The following is a 20,881-nucleotide window of genomic DNA, read 5'->3' as shown; positions in this document are numbered from 1 at the left end:
GTTGTTTAGTGTTTATGCTGGTTATTGTGATCATTACGGAGCTTTTCATAGAGGCAACTGGGGGCAGCTGTCCCTCCATTTTAATTTTTGTCATAGCAATGTTGCACAATCTATCATTTTTTTCCTACATAAGAATGGTTGAACCCCTTGTTATTGCTGAATACTATAGTTGCGGAGGTAAAGAGTATGAAACTAAGAACAGACCTAGACACTTTGCACAGTTGGAGGAGTGGTGACAAAAGCCAGTACAAGTAATGAGGAAGATATTTGTGATTTGGATTGCAATTGGGATTGGGGTTTCTATTGGGACTGGTGTAGTAATGTTGTTGATAAGGATCTTGCTTCCATAGCGGGTTATAGTTCACATATTGACCAGCTTTTGCTTTCAAGCAATGGGTTGAACGATGTAGAAGAGAATGAAGAGAATTTAAACACAAGAAGCAAGAACAACGAAAAAAATAATTCCTGCTATGAAGCATGTATTGATGAGTTACATCTTTCCTGCCAAGGGTCAGTTAAATTAAGCAGAAAATATAAAGAAATTTGAGTTACATGTTGACGAGGCTGTTCTTTCCCACCAAGGGACCTTTGCTGTCAAGGAATTGGATGAAATTTTAAATAGAATGAAGGAAAATGTGCAAACTATTTTAACAAGTGATTCATGCTTTTGGGCACATGTTGAAGAAGCTCGCATTTCATGCAAAGAGAAGGAATTAAGAGACATTACAGAAATTGGTTTTGTTTGAGAAGTATGTTTATGGATTGCTCAAGAATTAAGAAGTGTCTCCCGAGATTTTCTTGCCGGGAAGCAGCTATATATATATATATATGTTATGGTGGAACGAGTATAAAGTTATGAAGGGAACTTCTTATGATTCAGAACTCGCAAGCTTCATGAAGGATGTTAGAAACTACGAGCAGTATGCTATAGGGGATTATGATTTCTTTTGAATTATATTGACCATCTAAAAGTTTGATGGTGAAGGTTCCTATTATTTTTCATAAAAAAATTTAATCTCTAAATTTTTTAAAAACTCATTATTTTAGATCCCAAAATCTCATTAAATAAATTTTTGTTTAGGGACTAAAATCTAAAATTTATAGAAGTTTAGAGACTTTAACTGATTAAACAAAAATTTAGAAGGTAAAAATCTAAACAAAAAAAAGTTAAATGACTTGAGAAGTCAAACTCTTGTTCAAAGAATAAAATTGAATTTCGAAAAAAAATTAAAGACTTGAAATTTTGTTAACCCAAAAAATATAGGGAGAGTGTTAGCAACCACCTAAACGACATCACGACTGGGCCCGAAACTGCAGATACAAGGCCCAAACGAAGAACATCGAGACCCAGCTACCTAATCGACTACGAGACATGATGGAAAGAAGAAGCTTCCATAGTTAGCTGTTCCAAGTAGTTAGGGTAGTTATCAATTCTGTTATCGATTCTGTTAGTACCGTTATTCGGTTAAGAAAGCAACATAACGTCCTTACCTTGTATAAATACTCGAATATGCAATAATAAAGGGCATGAAAAAGTTACGTAAATGTTCTCTCTCTTATATTCTTAGGAGGTTACCTTCCCTCGAAGCAAGGCCCATTCCCCCTCCCGCTCTCACTCGCAACCTCTGCTCTTATCACTGGTCCGACCTGCCGGCGCTACGTCCACCATGGCTGACCATGCAACAAGGAAAACTACCACCGATAGGCTTGAAGAAGCTATTACTCGTCTCTCTAATAGCCAATCCTCCCTCCTAGATAAACATGCGGACCTCGTTGACAAGTACTCTGAACTTTCCGGCAAGGTGGATACACTTCTTGATCATCTCCACCTCCGATCTCCGGCTCGAGAGCACCATGGGACCTCTTCCCAGTTTCATCAGCGTAACTCCGTCAAGTTGGACGTCCCTAGGTTTGACGGACGTGACCCTATGGGGTGGATCTTCAAGATCTCACAACTTTTCGAATACCAGAATACGCCGGAAGAAGAAAGAATCACTGTGGCCTCTTTTTACCTTGACGGAGCTGCGTTAAGCTGGTACCAATGGATGTTTAGGAATGGGTTTATTACGTCATGGTCAGGTTTCTTACAAGCCCTCGAATCCAGGTTCGCTCCTTCCTTTTATGATGACCCGAAGGGGGCGTTATTCAAGCTAACACAACGAGGCACGGTTAATGAGTACTTAACGGAGTTTGAACGGTTGGCCAATCGTGTTATTGGCTTACCCCCACCATTCCTATTAAGCTGTTTTGTTTCAGGTTTAGCACAGGATATTCGAAGAGAAGTGCTAGCTCTCCAGCCCATTTCCCTTCCCCAGGCCATGGCCCTTGCCAAGTTACAGGAAGACAAGATTCGTGACCGCCGGCAAGCACCACCACGAGGTCACAATACACCATCACCATCCTATGCTCCTCCTAGCCGGAAACCACATTCTACATACGTTCAAAGAACTCCAGAAGAAATGGCCCTTCGTCGAGAAAAGGGGCTTTGCTACAATTGTGAGGAAAAATGGAGTTCCACACACAGATGTAAAGGACGCGTTCTTTTATTCATCGCTGACAACCCCTCCTTGCTACCAGATGAGCCCAACCCCGAACCTCCTTTACTGCCGGAACCGATTCCAGCGTGTCCCCTCGACCTAGACACAACCTCAGATTTTACTTCCCCTCACGTGAGTCTCCACGCCCTTTCTGGCCTCCCCTCCTCCGAGACCTTCCGACTCGTCGGAATCATCAATCATTCCTCCCTCACCATTCTCATAGACAGTGGAAGTACCCATAACTTCCTTCAACCCCGACTTGCCCAGTTCCTTCATCTCAAAACCGAAAACACAAACCCACTTCACGTCCTGGTTGGCAACGGCTCTGTCCTTGAATGCAATCAAGTTTGCCGTGCTACTTCACTTCTCCTTCAGGGCCACCAGTTCACGGTCACGTTCCATTTGCTCCCTATCAGTGGTGCGGATGCTGTATTGGGCATAGAATGGCTACGACAATTTGGGCCTGTTATTACTGACTACACCGCGTTTTCCATGAAGTTCACCCATATGGGCCGGCCCATTGAATTACACACTGATATCTCCACTGGACCAAAACCAATTTCGGCCCCTCAAGTTAAACGGTTATTACAAACCGGATCCGCTTCAGCCCTCTTCCACTTAAAAATGATACCCGACCAACAACCCGACCCATTACTTCATCTTCCTCACCCGATACCTGCGGTTGAAGCTCTTCTCACTCAGTTTCATAAGCTATTCCGACAGCCTTCATCCCTTCCTCCCCCACGATCCATCGTCCACCATATCAACCTCCTACCAAACACAACCCCAATAAATGTAAGACCGTATCGTTACCCACAATTCCAGAAATCCGAAATAGAAAAGCAGGTCTTAGAGCTCCTCGAATCCGGTCTAATCCAACCCAGTATGAGTCCTTACTCCTCGCCGGTATTACTTGTCAAGAAAAAGGACGGAACCTGGAGAATGTGTGTCGATTACCGAGCTCTAAACGCAGTAACAGTTCGAGATCGGTTCTCGATACCCACGATCGACGAACTTCTGGACGAGTCAGGAGGCGCTGCCTGGTTTTCTAAACTCGACCTCCGGCAAGGGTTTCATCAAATACTCATGCACGGCCCTGACGTGGAAAAGACTGCCTTTCGAACCCACCAAGGGCACTACGAATATCGCGTAATGCCCTTTGGGTTATGTAACGCGCCGTCCACTTTTCAGGCGGCAATGAATACCTTGCTAACGCCATTTCTGAGGAAGTTTGCCGCGGTTTTTTTCGATGATATATTGATATATAGCAGGACACTAGCTTCACACCTTCACCACCTCGAGCTCATCTTCCAGACTCTTCTTCAAAGCCAGTACCATCTAAAAAAGACCAAGTGCCTTTTCGCTCAGAAGCAAATCGAGTATTTAGGGCACGTTGTGTCCGGCCAAGGAGTCGAGCCGGAACCCTCCAAGGTCCAAGCCATGGTGCAGTGGCCCACGCCGTCCTCAGCCAAGGAACTCAGGTCCTTCCTAGGACTCACAGGTTTCTGCAGAAAGTTCATTAAGAACTATGCTATGATTACGGCCCCCCTCACTTCCCTCTGCTCCAAGGAAACATTCGAATGGCCCTCGAAAGCCCAGTCCGCGTTTGATCGATTAAAGGCAGCTATGACTTCAGCCCCAGTCCTTGCGTTACCCGATTTCGATGAACCATTTATCATCGAAACAGATGCTTCCGGCGCCGGCATGGGCGTGGTTCTAATGCAGAAAGGCCACCCTCTCGCGTTCTTTAGTAAGCAATTCGGCCCACGAATGGTTCATGCCTCCACTTACGTCAGAGAACTCCACGCGATAGTAGCTGCAGTCCGCAAATGGCGCCAGTACCTTCTGGGCCATCCTTTCACCATTTTTACCGATCATAAAAGCCTCCGCGAGCTCATGTCCCAAGTTATCCAAACACCTGAGCAACACTACTATCTTTCTAAGCTTTTGGGTTTCGACTACACGATACAATACAAGGTGGGTTCCTCAAACGCAGTTGCGGACGCTCTGTCCCGTACTACTCCCTCCGGCGAGTTCCTACTCCTATCAGTGCCTCACCTTGACTTCATGCGTGACTTATGCAACACCCTCCATTCCAGCAACGAATTTCAAGAACTATTCTCCAAGGTACGTGACAACCCTGGTGACTTTCCTGACTATCGCATTCATCAGGGACTCATCCTCTTCAAGAATAGAATCTGGCTCAACAGCGATAATCCGTCCATACCTAGCCTCATGTTCGAATTTCACGCAACTCCAATCGGAGGCCATCTCGGAGTGACCAAAACCACCCATAGGTTAGAGTCTAACTTCTTCTGGTCCTCATTACGAAAGGACACCAAACGATTCGTGAAGGAATGCACCACGTGTCAGCAGACTAAGTCTAGCACACAGCGACCTGCCGGCCTTCTTCAGCCTCTTCCGCCACCGACTGGAGTCTGGGAGGACATCTCCATGGATTTCATTACCCAACTCCCTTCTTCTCACGGTTATACTACTATAATGGTAGTTGTCGACAGATACTCGAAGGGTGTTCACCTTGGAGCTCTGCCGTCGAACCACTCAGCCTTCAAGGTCGCTTCCTTGTTCATCGATATCGTCTGTAAACATCACGGCTTCCCGAGAAGTATTGTCTCCGACAGAGACCCAATCTTCCTCAGCTCCTTCTGGCGTGAGCTTTTCCGACTCAGCGGAACGAGACTCCGTATGAGCACGGCTTACCATCCACAATCGGATGGTCAAACTGAAGTCATGAATAGGGTTCTGGAGCAGTATCTCAGATCCTTCGTTCATGCTCAACCCAATACCTGGTATCGTTATCTAACAATGGCGGAATGGTGTTACAACACCTCCATTCACTCCAGTTCAGGAATGACGCCATTTGAGGTCATCTATGGCAAACCACCACCAACACTTCCGCATTACCTCCAGGGAGCATCTACGAACGAAGCTGTGGATTCCATGTTACACTCACGCCAAGAAATTCACCGAAAGCTGCAGCAGCGTCTTCGTAAGGCACAAGACGCCATGAAGAAAGTAGCAGACGAAAAACGCCGTGACGTCAACTACAGCATCGGCCAGTGGGTCTACGTTAAGTTACGACCCTTCCGGCAGCGTTCCGTCGCAGGTTTAATACACCCAAAATTATCCAAAAGGTATTTTGGGCCATTTCAGATAAGTGAACGTGTAGGGCAAGTCTCATACAAGCTCAAGCTACCCGACGAGGCAAGAATCCACCCCGTATTCCACTGCTCACTACTACGCGAGCATCACGGAACTCCACCCACCCAACCCGATCGCTGGCCCTTACAGTTTATAGCTCACAAACCCGTCGCACGACCCTTGTGTATTTTGGACTCTAAACTCGACACTTCATCCTCTCCGCCAAACCAACTTGTGTTAGTGCAGTGGGCGGGACAACCTCCTGAGGACACCACCTGGGAGTCATGGCCGGAAGTTCGCGACCTTCACCACCTTGAGGACAAGGTGGTCTTCACGGGTGAGGGTATTGTTAGCAACCACCTAAACGACATCACGACTGGGCCCGAAACTGCAGATACAAGGCCCAAACGAAGAACATCGAGACCCAGCTACCTGATCGACTACGAGACATGATGGAAAGAAGAAGCTTCCATAGTTAGCTGTTCCAAGTAGTTAGGGTAGTTATCAATTCTGTTATCGATTCTGTTAGTACCGTTATTCGGTTAAGAAAGCAACATAACGTCCTTACCTTGTATAAATACTCGAATATGCAATAATAAAGGGCATGAAAAAGTTACGTAAACGTTCTCTCTCTTATATTCTTAGGAGGTTACCTTCCCTCGAAGCAAGGCCCATTCCCCCTCCCGCTCTCACTCGCAACCTCTGCTCTTATCAGAGAGTCACCGTAGATTTTACTGATTGATGAAAAGCAGCTACATGAAATGGTGGACTAAGTATAAGGGAATTTAAGGTAATGCAGTACTAGCAAGCTTCATGAGCAATCCTCATGATTATAGTGAATGTCCTGTCTGGTTAAGCAGTGTACAATAAATTATGATTTCATCTCACTCTGCACCTTTTAATCATTTTACATTTCCTTTGTTGATTTTGCGTAAGGATCTTGGATTTATCTTCTCCTTTTGTGATATTGGAAGCTCTTAATTACTATCGTCTTTCCCTTACAAACCTACAGTCTCATCCTTCTCAAAAATTTGAGTGTCTGACTACAAGAATATCATGCTTAGCAAGGGAAGTTAACGACGAAAAAAATCTCTCTCTAGCCAGGATTTTGTGAAGGTAACATCTCTAGCTAATGAAGGATTAGAAAAGGATCTTTTCAATCACAATTTTCTTTCTGATCAGAGAGGAATTAGTGATAAAATAAAGTGTCCTTACAAATCTCTTGTAAAAATTATGCTAATTTTAACAAAGAAATTATTCCATCGCAATTTCCTAATAATATCTTTATAAATTTTAGATGAAAGAAATTTTAACACACGCTAAAAAAAAATATTTGTTGCTAGTTCTTCACAAAGGTGATTAATTATTTGAAAATGTTTGTTGCTAGTTCTTTACAAAAGTGATTAATTATTTTTAGCGAGGGACTACGCTAATCCCTCCCAAGGCATACTTCTATTTTGCAAATTAAGTTTAGTATGTAAAAATAATATGAAAAAAATAAGTATTATTAATTTAATAAATAATTCTTCTTTTTATTAAAAAATACTATGAATAAATAACAGTATTACTTAGTAGCATAATTTAATAAATTGTACAAATACATTATAAACATAAAATATGCATTAGATGATATATATTAGATTTTAAAATTATTTTACATCATAAATCATAAATATTACTCACATAATAATAATATTGCAATTTAGAGATTTTTTAATTAGATATTTTCACATAGTAATTAACACATGATTCTCAATTTGAATTTTTACCCTCGAGTCTATCTTTATTAGACATTTTATATCTGTTTTTTAAATTTTTATTATAATTTAATGTCTTATTACCACTTTTATCACAATTGATTATTTATTAGTAAATTTCAACCAATAATAAAGAATATGTTCAAAATAGTGTGTTATCAGCATTTTTCTAACTAGTTTTTAGCTTGTGCATTGCAAAGGATAAATATTTAACTAAATTTTATAATAAATAAATATTTTTAAAATATATAAATTAATTATATTATAATTTAAATCTATAATAAATAAATATTTTTGTACTTACAAATTAAGAATCTTGCTATCTAGGGTTCTTAAAAAATTGGTTAAGGAACTAAAATGATGAAGTATTTAATGTGAAAATCATAACAGAATATAAAACAATCATGAGCGTGAAATTTTGTGCATCTCAATACAAAAATTTCATTTTACTTTGTTAACCAATATCCTAAAAATACTTATTAGTATTTATTATAAGAATGTGTTAGAGAGTCTCTTGTTAGCGCTCCTCTTATCATACATTAACCTAATTGGAAAGTTTAGCCAAGTGTAAAAGATAGACTCATCACATGAAATCATAATTTAAATTTTTACACTATGATCATTACATTATTGACTAATTAAAATTTATCAAATATATAAATTTTATAATAAGAATTTAATATACGTGTATTATTAGTTTTAAACTTTTTCTATTATAATTAATTAGAAACTATCTGTTGATATATTTTTTGTAGTTATTCTAAAATAAGAATTTAATATACATGTATTTTTAGTTGAATTTTTTATTATTAATTAAAAATTATCTTAGATATAAGTTTTTATATAATTAAATTTTGAAATTCTTACTATAAAAATCATATAAATGGGCATTGTTATTGGCACCTCCCAATTTACTATTAAAGCCTTACAACTTTTTTCTTTTTTTTCTTTACCAAAATACTCCTAATGGAAACAAGTTTCTATTTATGTTAATTGCTTCAAAATTTAACACAGAGGAAACAAGTTTCTGTCCGGTTAAATTGTTTTTTAAAAAATAACCCAATGGGAACAAGTCTTTGCTATGTTATTTTTATAGATTTAGGGGTGTGAATTCAAATAAACAAATAGAAATAAGTTTCTTTTGTATTAATATTTTTTTTAAAAAAGAAAATAAATAACAGACAAAAAAGGATATGAAATCAAAATACACAAGAAAACCAAGTTTTCACTAAATAACACAATGAAAACTTGCTTTCCTTGCATTCAATTGAAAATATTTACCATGACCGAAACATATAAATAGAGTTAATTAAGTTTTTACTTCTTAAATTTTTATTTTTTTTAAATTCAACTTTTAATTCTTAAACTTTTATTTGACGGGTCAAAGTATCTTAATTATTTTTCATTAAAATTTTTAGTTCTTAAATTTTTTTTAGTCATCAATATCCTTCAACTTTTAAAAATTTTAATTTTTAATCCCTAGACAAAAATTCGAACCCCATTATTTTTATTTATTTAATGAAAATTTAAGGGATAAAAACTGTATTTTTCAAAAATTAAAAACTAAAAACCTTAATGAAAATTGATAAACATTAATCAGTGAAACAAAAATTTAAAAACAAAAAATCTTAATAAAATAAATTAAAAAACCTTAATCAATCAAATAAAAATTTAAAAATTAAAAACTTAATTAATCCTAGCTATAAACATTGGTGGTACCACCACAACCTCCCTATTGTCTCTATAATGAATATCACCATCACCACTAACAGTTCACTTTGCATTGGTTAAACTGGTTTTATATTTTCTTAATTTTATATAATATTTTAATAGTAATTAAATGATAATATAGATAAAAAATAATAAAAACTTTAGAATTTTAAAACATCAATAATTTAAAAAGAAAACCTAAAACATTAAATTACTGATAATAACTATTAGTTTCCTCATCGTGCAAAAACCAATTTCGATCCTCTCCAACTCAATTTTCTTGAATCATCACGCTGTCAGAATTTAATCCTTAAGCTTTACAACAAAAATATTTAAATCGCTAAATTTATTATTATACAATAATTAGAGAGAAAAGAATATAACGAGTAAATTATTATTTTAGCTTCTAAAAGTGTAATGCCCTATCACATTAGTTTCTTAAACTGTTTTTTAAAAACAAAATCATGAAATTTTCAATTATTCATCTAAGTCTTTAAATTTAACAAACAGCAACAGTAATAATGCGAAAACCCATCCAATCAAATACAGAAAGCTATATCCATGTATTTCCTTAAATCAACCCAACCATCTTTAATTCAAAAAAATAGGTCTTGAACAGAATTGTTAAAAAAGTAAGTTCTTTAAGTCGATTTACGTCGACTTGGTCGGCATCCAACAACTCCTCAAACGAAAGGCCGCCATAATTCTGGGGAGTGCTCGATCGACCAAAACTGGGGAATATTTTCAATAAGATCTAAAATTTTCTTTGTAGGCTTAGGCCAAAGAACTTATCTTTGAAGCCTTTGTATGACCAAGTATACAAATTCAATAGTCTCTGTCCGTGGACACTATTGACCGACACCCATGCTGTTTTTTTTTTTGTGTGTGTTTGTAAATTCAAAAAAATAAATTTTTTTATTAGTCAGGCACAATTGCTATTCCTAGGCAACACATAGAACCTTGAAATACCAAACAAACACCCAATTATTATTGTGTGTCTGGATGAAGCAATTAAAGTAGATAAAATATTTTATTTGCGATATTAAAATGCCTTTTTATAAAATAATTTGTTTGGATAAAATATTTTAAAAGTAATTAAAATGTCATTATTTTTTAAAGCATTTTAATAGACTAAATTGGGAGAATTTTAAATTCTTACAAAAAATAGAAAAATTAAAATTCTCCATCCACAAACACGCTCAGAGACCTCTCTTCCCCTCTGAGCCACTTACGCAACGCTCTCTTCCCTTCTCAGCCACTCTCTCACGCTCTTTCCCCTCTCAGCCACCACTCTCTCACCTTAGGATGGCATAGCCTTAAAGTTAAGGGCGAGGTTCAAACGAAGAAAAGCTTATGGTGGATACCTAGGTACCCAGAGACCAGGAAGGGCGTAGTAAGCGACGAAATGCTTCGGGGAGTTGAAAATAAGCGTAGATCCGGGGATTCCCGATATAGGTCAACCTTTCGAACTGCTGCTGAATCCACGGGCAGGCAAGAGACTAAACCGTGACTCTCTCACACTGCACACACAAGTAAGTTTCCTTTACGATTTCGACCCACTCTCTTGCTATGTCACATGTTCATTTTTTTCATTAATTTGTGATTTATTTTTTATTTAGTTGTTTGATTTCATTGATTTTGTATTGTGGGTACTCATTGTTTGACTTCTATTTAAAATATATAATTATCACAAATAATAAAAATATAAGTTTAATAATCTTAGAAAATATAAGTTAAAAAAATATAAGTTTAATAATCTTAGAAAAATACCAAAAACATACTCCTTCAACAGATACTTTAACTTATTAATTACAATTTATTATAAACTATTTGGAGTCACAGTTATTAAATAGGAGAAAGTGTGTCCCTATATACTTCTAAAGACTAAAATAATCTATACTCAAATAGTAGTCTAATGGACGGTTTGATAGGAGAAAATGGGATTTCCTGCGCTCATATAAATAACTACGTAAATTCTTAAGCATAAAAAATAAAATTTATAAAATAATAAAATAAAATATACTACTTATTACAATTAAAAAAAAAAAGATAAAAAAATAGATCAGTTACAGCTGAAGGATCCTGCCATTGTTTGCTAAATGCAGCAGGGAATCTTAATCCAGACCGGAGAGTGTCTGTATTTTGCAAAATCACAGCAATATCCTCCGCCCCACCGCCATGTTAATCTAGATTGTACGGCTAAATAACTAAATATTAATAAAATTTATTTTTTTTAATTTTATTTATAAAATACTACCAACATTTTTTAATCCGGAGTAAAGTTTAACAAAATAATTATTTCTAAAAAAAATTAAACTTTAATATTATTAAGAAAATTGAATCTTAATACATTAATGATAATCCATTGATTAATACTATTGCCAACTAAAAAACGATAGCCGTTGATTGTCGCCAATCCATTTCCAGCAACAACATTGCCAGCCCACAGCGCGTCGCGTCCCCACTCGACCTTAACCAAACGCACACATCCCGTGATTCCATCTCCCACTCCCCCACACTGGCGCGTGTCCCTCACTCTCCACCTCCTTAAACTTCATCACTTACTACTCACTACTCATCCATTCTTTTGTTTTCTTCAAACATCACAACAATGTCTCCATTTTCTCTCTTCCTCTTCACCACATTGCTATCTTTTCTCGGCGCCGCCAACGCGCGACTCACCTTGGACTTCTACAAGGACACTTGTCCGCAGTTCAGCCAGATCATAAGGGACACCGTCACAAGCAAGCAGATCGCCAGCCCCACCACCGCCGCCGCCACGCTCCGCCTCTTCCTCCACGACTGCCTCCTCCCCAACGGCTGTGACGCCTCCATCCTCCTCTCCTCCACGCCCTTCTCCAGGGCCGAGCGCGACGCCGACATCAACCTCTCCCTCCCCGGCGACGCCTTCGACCTCGTCGTCCGCGCCAAGACCGCCCTTGAGCTCGCCTGCCCCAACACCGTCTCCTGCGCCGACATTCTCTCCGCCGCCACCCGCGACCTCCTCACCATGCTCGGCGGCCCCTTCTTCCCCGTCTTCCTCGGCCGCCGCGACGGCCGCACCTCCCTCGCCTCCGCCGTTCCTGACCACCTCCCCACCCCCGCAATGCCCATCTCCCAAATCACACAAATCTTCACCCACCGCGGCTTCTCAATCGAAGAATTCGTGGCTCTCAGTGGGGCCCACACCGTCGGATTCTCCCACTGCTCCCAATTCGTCACCAACCTCTCCAACTCCTCCTACAACCCTCGCTACGCTCAGGGGCTTCAAAAGGCTTGTGCAGATTACAAAACTAACCCTACCCTCTCCGTCTTCAACGACATCATGACGCCCAACAAGTTCGACAATGCTTACTTCCAGAACCTTCCGAAGGGTTTGGGTGTTCTGAAATCTGACCATGGTTTGTATAGTGACCCCACTACGAGACCCTTTGTGGAGACTTTTGCGAAGGATCAAAATAGATTCTTTCAGGTTTTTGCTAGGGCCATGCAGAAGTTGAGTCTCTTGAATGTGCAGACTGGGAGGAAGGGAGAGATCAGGCGCAGGTGTGATCAGATTAATTGATTTTTTTTATTTATTTTTTGTTGTTGGAATTTGATAATGAGATGAGATTTTATAATTTATAATGAGAATGATACCTCTGTTGTTGATGAATTTGATGGTTTTGAGGTTGATTATTTATACATACTACATAGTGTTTATGAGGTGGAAAGTGAATGGGGGCATTGGGGTATTTAGATTTGAGGAGTTATTGTTGTTCTTCGCCCTCTTGTTCTTTGGATAAATGATGAGTCTGAGTCTGGTTCTCGAATGTAATATTATAAGATTTAATTAATAAAATTTCTCATTTTGAGCTCTCATTCGTTTTTGGAAGATATTGGAAGCTAGTGTTTCGGTTTGAGATTCCACTTGATTAATGATATATATAATGGTGAAACAATTCTTATTTCAGAAATTAGCTTTTGCCATAGAGTTAGATCTAAAACTAAATTCTAAATGTCATGAAGAAAAAATAAGCTAAATTATACTAATATTGTATTAGTGTATATCATAGTGATTGTTGTTGAATATGTTAAGCTACGTGTTATGGTTTTTATTGCAGCATTCACGTATGTCTAGTCATGTCAATTTCATACTACAAAAGATGTCTTGCTCTATGAGAAGTGTGTTAAAGATCTCATATTGATTAGTATTAATGTTAGAATAGTATATATAAGTTGGAATAATCTTCACCTCATAAGCCAATGGTATTGAATTAAGTTCAAATTCAAATTTATATCCTCCCTTAACTAACTATATGGTGAGAATAGTATATGTGAATGAGAGACAATTTTCACTTGATGAACTAGATTTTAGGGATAAATTCAAGTTTCAAGAGTCTGTATTGATTTTGGCGAGCAGATCAGTAGTACTGTAGTTTATTCATCGATAATGGATATAGATTTTACTAATAGATTTGTCATGGAAGTACGCATTTTTTGTTGGATAGTGTAATTAGTGCTAAGTTAGAGGTTGTAGTAAAATAATAATTATGCGGAGGATGCGTAATCAAGTTATGATCTGTGCTTAAATAATGAAAACGTTACTGTGGGTGGGGGGTGGGGGAGAATTTGGCAAAGCAATATTAAAATGCAGGAGATACCCTTTTGATTTTGAAAAATACATTTTGTCTGCAGTGTAGCACAAGTTTTGTCCCTTAGGGGGGTGTCTTGTAACAGCTGGTTTTAAGGACCATGCATGTGCATACATTATATATACGCCCATTTTATTATACAGATGCAGTTGTTGCGGATGTTTTAATGTAACAGAGGCGCCGCGTACGCTATATCTAGTTTCTAGATCAGTTGAAACTAACTGAAAGTGATGAGATTCATCTTCAAGGCATAGAGATTATTGATGAAGTATACTCTATCAATTCTAACAAAGTTTTATGCACGGTTAGAAAATCAAACACCTATATGTTTAAGAAATTTAATCATTTACTAATTATATTTAACCTGGAATATTAAGTATTCCTTCAAGTTTTATAGAAAAAAATATAATTAAAAGAAAAAATTTCAAAAAAAAACAACTATTAATTAAATTTTTTATAAAAATTAATTATTGATAAAACTAGTAAACATTTTATATCTGATACATAAATCATCCATAAAATCATCACTGAAGTTTTAATGGTGAAAGTTATTAACTTAAAATAACTGTTGAGTTTTTAGGAGGTAACTTTTTTTATTTTGACTGAAGGCATGGGGTGCTTTGACTATTGGGTGGGTTTTTTAAGTTAAAAAATGTTGAAGTGAAATTTGCGGTGATTGAGGAACGAAATCTAAACCGACACTGGCTTTGTGTTTGGTCAAATGATGAATGTGCAACCCCATAATGCAGTTAACGTGGGACCTGGTATCATGGTTTCTTTTCCATACTCCACGGGGCAGAGTTGCTTATCATTCTTCAGGACGTTAAACATCTTTATTGATTATTGCCGAAAAGAAAACTTTATCATGGAATCCGGAACATCTTTGTGATGGTTTTATTTTGGTACACGCGGTTTGCTGTTGTTTCCAGACCAATTAGGTTTGTCTCCCATTTTCAATAAAATAAAACTCTCAAAAGGATTCTCTGTTAAGATTTTTCTTGAGTACTACCTTTTAAAAATAATGAATTTCATACTAGATATCATTATTTAATTTTATTAATCTCAAATAAAAAATAAAATTATTTTTAAAATATCTTTTATTAAAACTTATTATCATAAATAAAAGAGTCATTAAAAATAAAATTAAAATTAAAATTAAAAGATAAATATTTAGAAATAATAGCATTAAATAAGATAAGATTATTTAAATTTATTTATATTTAAGTTTAACATATAATATTTTTTTTATACATAAGTCCAGAGAGAATATTACAAAAAGTGAACTAGATTGAATACTAGAAATTTAGTTTAAATGTGAAATAGAAATGACTTGCATAATTAAAGTGACACATGTTAAATAGTACAATGTACTAAAACATTTTTCTTCATCCTAGGGCATCTAATCTAAATTTTTTTTTAAAAAAATAATGCTTAACTATTTAACTGTTCTCTTTTGCATTTTGGAGATTCCTATCAACTGACCCTTTTCTTCTTTTTTTTGGAGGGGGATGAGTGTGGGGACAAACAAACTATCCCCTTTCTTTATGAGCCCCAAAATTTGTTCATTTGGGTCTCAATAAATTGTTTGGGGTCTCAGTATATGCGATTGAGAAATGCGAGGGGCCTATTCTGGCAGATCTGAGATGGAAGTGGTAGATTACAGTTTTTTGGATTTTACTTCCTACACTTCCATCTTGATCCTGCACCCCCCTAATGAAAAGAAATATCCCTCATCCTCTTCACCAACACCCCCATGCAGGACAAATCTTTGCTATGCCTGCACTGCAGCCACCATATTTTTGTCTGTTGAAGTCTTTCTGGGGAGCCAAAAGCAAAAAGGAGGGTGTAGGAAGTGAAAGAGCAGTATTTTTGGCTGGCATATCTTGATTACATCTTCACCAACACCCCCCATGCTGGAGAATCTCCACTATGCCTACGCTGTATCCATCGTGTTTTTGTCTGTTGAAGTCTTTTTGGGTTCAAAAAGTAAAACGGAGGGTGCAGGAAGAGAAAGAGCAATATTTTGTTGATTAGTCCTTACCTTAGTTGCGTTATTAAAGTAGGGCCACAACTACCCTGCATCCCATAAATATCAAGCACCGCCCTCTTTACATTTGGAAAATATAAAGAGACAAAATTATCCTTCCTATCTTACCTACAACTACCCTTACCCTCGTTCCTTTTCAGTTCCAACGGAATCATGATTTTGTTGTGTTGGGGATACAACAAAATTATGATTCCGTTTTATATTTGGCACAAATAAAACATAATTATGTTCCTGTTAAAACAAGAATGTTACATTGTAAAAAATATACAACAAAAGGTATTTACATTGTAATATAAGTGGGTGTGAAAAAAAAATCAAAATGGAAATATGTTTTTGTAACAATAGAAATGTTAATATATTTCTTTTTTGATATTTTTTTTATACCCCCACAGCAGAAACATATTTCTGCTAAAAGGGCATTTTGGGGAAAAAATATTTTAATGCACATGAAGTAATCCTCCGCGTTGTCTCCACAACTAATCTATCTAGTTGGAACACGTTGAAAATGAAAAGGGTATAATATATGAGCTTAAAATAAATTCAGATACCAAAACTTTGAGTGAAAAAGGAAAGAAAAAAAAAAAAAAGAGAAAAACCCAAAAGGGAAAAATAACCCGCTACAGTCTGTAGAAGATGGAATAAAGTCGTAGCATAAGCATATACACCGACGCTCCTTCAGCACTTTCTGCTCCAAAAACATCAACTTTATTACTCTTTCCCCTTCATTTATTCAATCAGCATCACCGTCCTTTATTTTCCCCAGCTACATAAATCTAATCAACAATGAACTATCACAACCTCAGTTCAGCTGAAAAACCTTCGCTATTTCCATCCCTCTAAACCCAAAGAAAAAAAAGTTAAAAATGAAAGAGTTTAATTTGTATGATCTATCAGTATACTTTTACACAAATATTTAATAGGAATTTATCCTCTCATCACATCTATATGAATATAATGACGTAATAATATGATTAAATCCTATTGAAAGACTATGTAAAAAAGGTTAACTTAATTATACCTTTTATCTCTCCTTTTCTCAATTTCTTCAATTTTGTTCCTCCATTCTTTTTCCTACAAATTTGATTTTATTATTCTAATTATGCAATTTTGGATGATTTGTTAACTTAATATGCAATATTTAATAGAAACATTATTGTAATGCCACACCAACATTTCTATCAAATATTGAATGTTAAATTAATGATAGAGCAAGATCACACAATTAACATAATGAAGATCAAATTTGCCAAAAAAAAATTAAAATAAATAATAAGGAACAAAATTCATAAAACTAAGAAAATCAAAATTATAATTAAGTAAAACAATTTACACTGATAATACATATAAATCAAATTAAAAAGAAAATACTCACATTTACCAATTCTTCATCCAACTTCAAAAATGATAAAAACAATGGAATTTTTTTTTTTAGAAGAAGAATCCAAAAGCAGCCTGTGAACCAAAAGAACCTTAATTAACAACCTAATCTTAAAAAACCAAACATTTACATTTTAACAAAATATTCAACTGTACTCAAAACTGGGCCGAGTTAGGAGTTGAGTCGTCCAACCCAGCACCGAGTCTAGTCCTAGTCCGGCAAGGCAATCCCGAGTCGAGCAACTCCTCCCAATCCACATGATCCTCTTCCTCCACTTCCTTGGCCCTCATAATCTCCAATATCTTCCTCACCTTATTCCTAGCTCTCTCAGTCCCCACCTTCTCCACCTTTTGCATCACCTCCATCACCCCAGCCACCTTCGCCACTGCCTTAAACCTCAACCCGCCGTGGCTCAGCGCGTACATCACCGACACGCAACTCTCTCGAGTCGACCCGCTCCTTGACTCGGCCCCACTGAGCAACCCCACCAAACACTCCACCATGCCCGCATCAAGCATCGTGGCCCTCCCGTCCGACCCGGAACCCAAGTTCCCCAAAATCAACAAAACCCGACCCGTCATGTGACCCGACTTAACCATATTCAATAGAACCGGAACCGAACCGAGTTTAACCATCTTGGATCGGTTACTCTGGACCAAAGACAAATGGTAAAGCGCCAATGCCGAGTCATGCCGAGTCCGCTCGCTCTCGGATCGGAGCATGTGAAGCAACGGTGCCAAACCCCCCAAAACCCCAATCGCGGTTTTGTTATCATCATCCAATGCCAAACTAAACAACGCGCCCGCACCGTGCTCCTGCGCCTCAGAGGATCCAAACTTCAAAACCTCGATCAACGGCGGAACCATCCCCGACCGCACGATCTTCACTTTATTACTCTTCTCCAACGAGAGGTTCACCACCGATGCCAGAGCGTTCACCTGAACGTTCACGTGCTTCGACAAAACGAGTGAGCGTAACGCGGAGAGTAACCGAGGGGTGCAAAGTTGAAGCCTTGTTTCTTCTCTTATTCTCGTTAGTTTTCTGAGAGAGATAAGCGCTTCTTCGATTGCATTGAGTTGAGGGTTTTTGAGCTTTGTCATGATCTCTTCTTCTTCTGGGATTGTCGCGGGTTCGAGTTCTGAAGACGAAGGTGAAGAGTAGTAGCAGCAGCTCGGGCGCGTGGAGAACTGAAGCGGCGGCGTTGAGGCCGAGGTTGTCGCTATGGATTCCTCGGAGCTCGTGTACAAGTGTGTCGGCCTTATGGGAACCTCGGTTTCCGCGTGGTGGCAGAGGTTCTTCACTGGTGGGTTTTCGTTCAGAGAATTCAAAATCAAATCTTTGTCGGAGATTTTCTCTGGGTGTACGAGGTTTGCGTTGGAGGAGATTAAGGTTTGTACGAGGTGGTTGTTGTTGTCGGGGTGTGGTGGGTTTTCGCTCAGGGAGTTCAGAATCAAATCTTGGTCGGAGATTTTCTCTGGGGAGGGGTTTGGGTTTGTGTGTACGAGGTTTGTGTTCGAGGGGTTTATGGTGTGTACGAGGTTAGGGTTGGAGGAGATTAAGGTTTGTACGGGGTTGTTGTTGGGGTGAGGAGGAGGTGTGTGGGTGGATTGGCACCATTTGAGGATGGCTGATTTGAGGGCGAGGTTGGGGATGAGGGTGGAGAAATCGGGGGTGGTGCCGTCGGGGAGTTGAGGGGTAAAATTGACATTTTTGCAGGCTTCGACGGAGGAGCGTTCGTAGGAGTGGCCGGAGGAGACGATGACGGGGTCGAACATGAGGGAACGCGAAATAGGACAGAGGAATTCTTCTGGTGGGGTTTGTATTTGGGTTTTGGTTTTGGTTTGGAAGAAGATTTTCTTCCATTTCAGCTTTGGTGTGTTGGGGGTGGGGGTTATTGGTTCTGATTCTTTTGGTGGTTTTTTGGGTGATGATGGCCATTTCTTGTGGATTGTGAGCTTCAAGCTTTGTTGAATCTCCATTGGGATGGTTCAAGTTATGCCCTCTCTCACACGGTTGAATGTGAGAGAGTTAATTGAGGGGTGTCATCGGAGTTTCAATAACATTGGGTCTTTTGTGAGTTTTGAGTTGATGGGGTTACTAAAATTAGGTGATAGTGTTTTGGGCTTTTAGGTGTGTTGAAGAGTAGAGAGGAAAGTGTGTGTGTGACCGAAGTGATGACTCGGTGTTGCAGTTGCAGGGAAGGGTGTGGGAGAGAGAGAGAGAGAGAGAGGTTTGGTTCCTTTGCTTTTGGAAAATCTGCCCAATTGGAAAGAGATTGAAGGGAAAGTTGAGGACTACATTGAGCACTACACTAGCCTGTGAATATAACTAATGATGGTTAAGAATAATGTTTTTTTTTTTTACTTATAAAATTAGACTACATTAACCTGACAATAGACAACTCGTGGAAATATAGGTATTTATATATTTATATAATATAATTAAATTTTAATCTAGATACGTGAGGATTAGTTTTGATTTGTATGAGTCCTATTTCTTTTACACTCATACATTATTTATCCTTTTTATATAACAAGAAGTGGCTTTCAAACAGTATGTGTGAGAGATAATTACTACGCGTGGTAGATTGGCTGTACAATGTATCCAGAGTATGTATACGGGGAATAGAAGAACACAAAACAAAAGTGGCTTCCAAACTGGTCCAGCATTTGATGTCAACGTGTAGAGATTAGAACAGATGCGTCCAAGCCAATAGAACATTACTCCTTTCGAGTTTTAAAGTTATCACTTACCAGCTTTATTTGGTTAAAACAACTCTGGCCTTTTACCCAATTTTGAACAGTCAAACAATGCCTCCATCGTTTTTGATGCCAATACAATATATATACTTACTTGTTGGCCTTGAGTTACAAATGTTGATGAAGTAATAACAAACCACGTTTCTAAATTCTATAGCTGGGATTATGATTAATGGCCATGTCCTCATTTCCCAGTCTGTATCAAACAGAACAGATCTGGAAAAGCATTAATGGTTTGGAAGAACTCTAATGAAAAATTATTACATAGTCTAAAATCTTTACACAACATATAGTCGATTTTTTTTAATTCATAAAGAGTTAACAAAACTCAAGTATGTATCAGATAGAGATTGATTGAGATGTAATTCATGACTAAAATAATTTCTCAAAAAATTTCCTTGTTGAAAGGCAAAGGAGCATAGAATAAATTATGGTAATCACTCTAGTTGGGGAGGAAGCTCTAGCATGAGGGCACTTTATGTGAGAGGACAGTGCCACATATTCCTTTGAGGCAAGCCCGCAATCAGCACAAAAAGGTAAAAAATAAAAGGATGTTCTTTTGTCTTCGCCAGACCCCACATGTAAAACTTTGCAACTTGTAACTGTTTTTTATGCATACTTTTGTTAACAAAAAACGTCAAATGGTATCTTAACATGCAATGCTTTGCATGGAGAAGGTTGTTTTTCCAACTAAAGCCACAATTTCGTATATCATTTAATTATTGCAATCTTAATAGCTAAGTCTAAGTCGCACTAAGCACCCTGATATGAGTGTACGTAATTGGTTGGACATATTTGTTTACCTCACTTTATTTGCTAAAAGTGATTGATTCCTTTTTGCATTTTCCTGACCCACCCCCCATTCACGTCCTCAAACCATATCGTGTTTTTTTCCTC

The 20,881-nt window shown here is 37.9% G+C and overlaps 2 protein-coding genes across 2 annotated transcripts; one reads left to right on the top strand and one right to left on the bottom strand.

Annotated features, from left to right (window-relative positions):
- Positions 1 to 11,741: 11,741 nt before the first annotated feature.
- On the top strand, positions 11,742 to 13,025 carry LOC100817030 (peroxidase 31). The gene has a single exon (XM_003543438.5). It carries the CDS (start codon positions 11,778 to 11,780, stop codon positions 12,729 to 12,731), a length of 954 nt encoding a protein of 317 aa, XP_003543486.1. The 5' UTR covers positions 11,742 to 11,777; the 3' UTR covers positions 12,732 to 13,025.
- A 4,114-nt stretch (positions 13,026 to 17,139) lies between these two features.
- On the bottom strand, positions 17,140 to 19,560 carry LOC100775869 (U-box domain-containing protein 40). The gene has a single exon (XM_006593578.4). It carries the CDS (start codon positions 19,202 to 19,204, stop codon positions 17,381 to 17,383), a length of 1,824 nt encoding a protein of 607 aa, XP_006593641.1. The 5' UTR covers positions 19,205 to 19,560; the 3' UTR covers positions 17,140 to 17,380.
- Between the last annotated feature and the right edge of the window lie 1,321 nt (positions 19,561 to 20,881).

Source organism: Glycine max, chromosome 13 (genome assembly GCF_000004515.6).
Source record: "Glycine max cultivar Williams 82 chromosome 13, Glycine_max_v4.0, whole genome shotgun sequence".
Lineage (NCBI taxonomy): Eukaryota > Viridiplantae > Streptophyta > Magnoliopsida > Fabales > Fabaceae > Glycine > Glycine max.
Note: the sequence above shows the minus strand (reverse complement) of the source record. Positions and strands in the feature narration are given on the sequence as shown.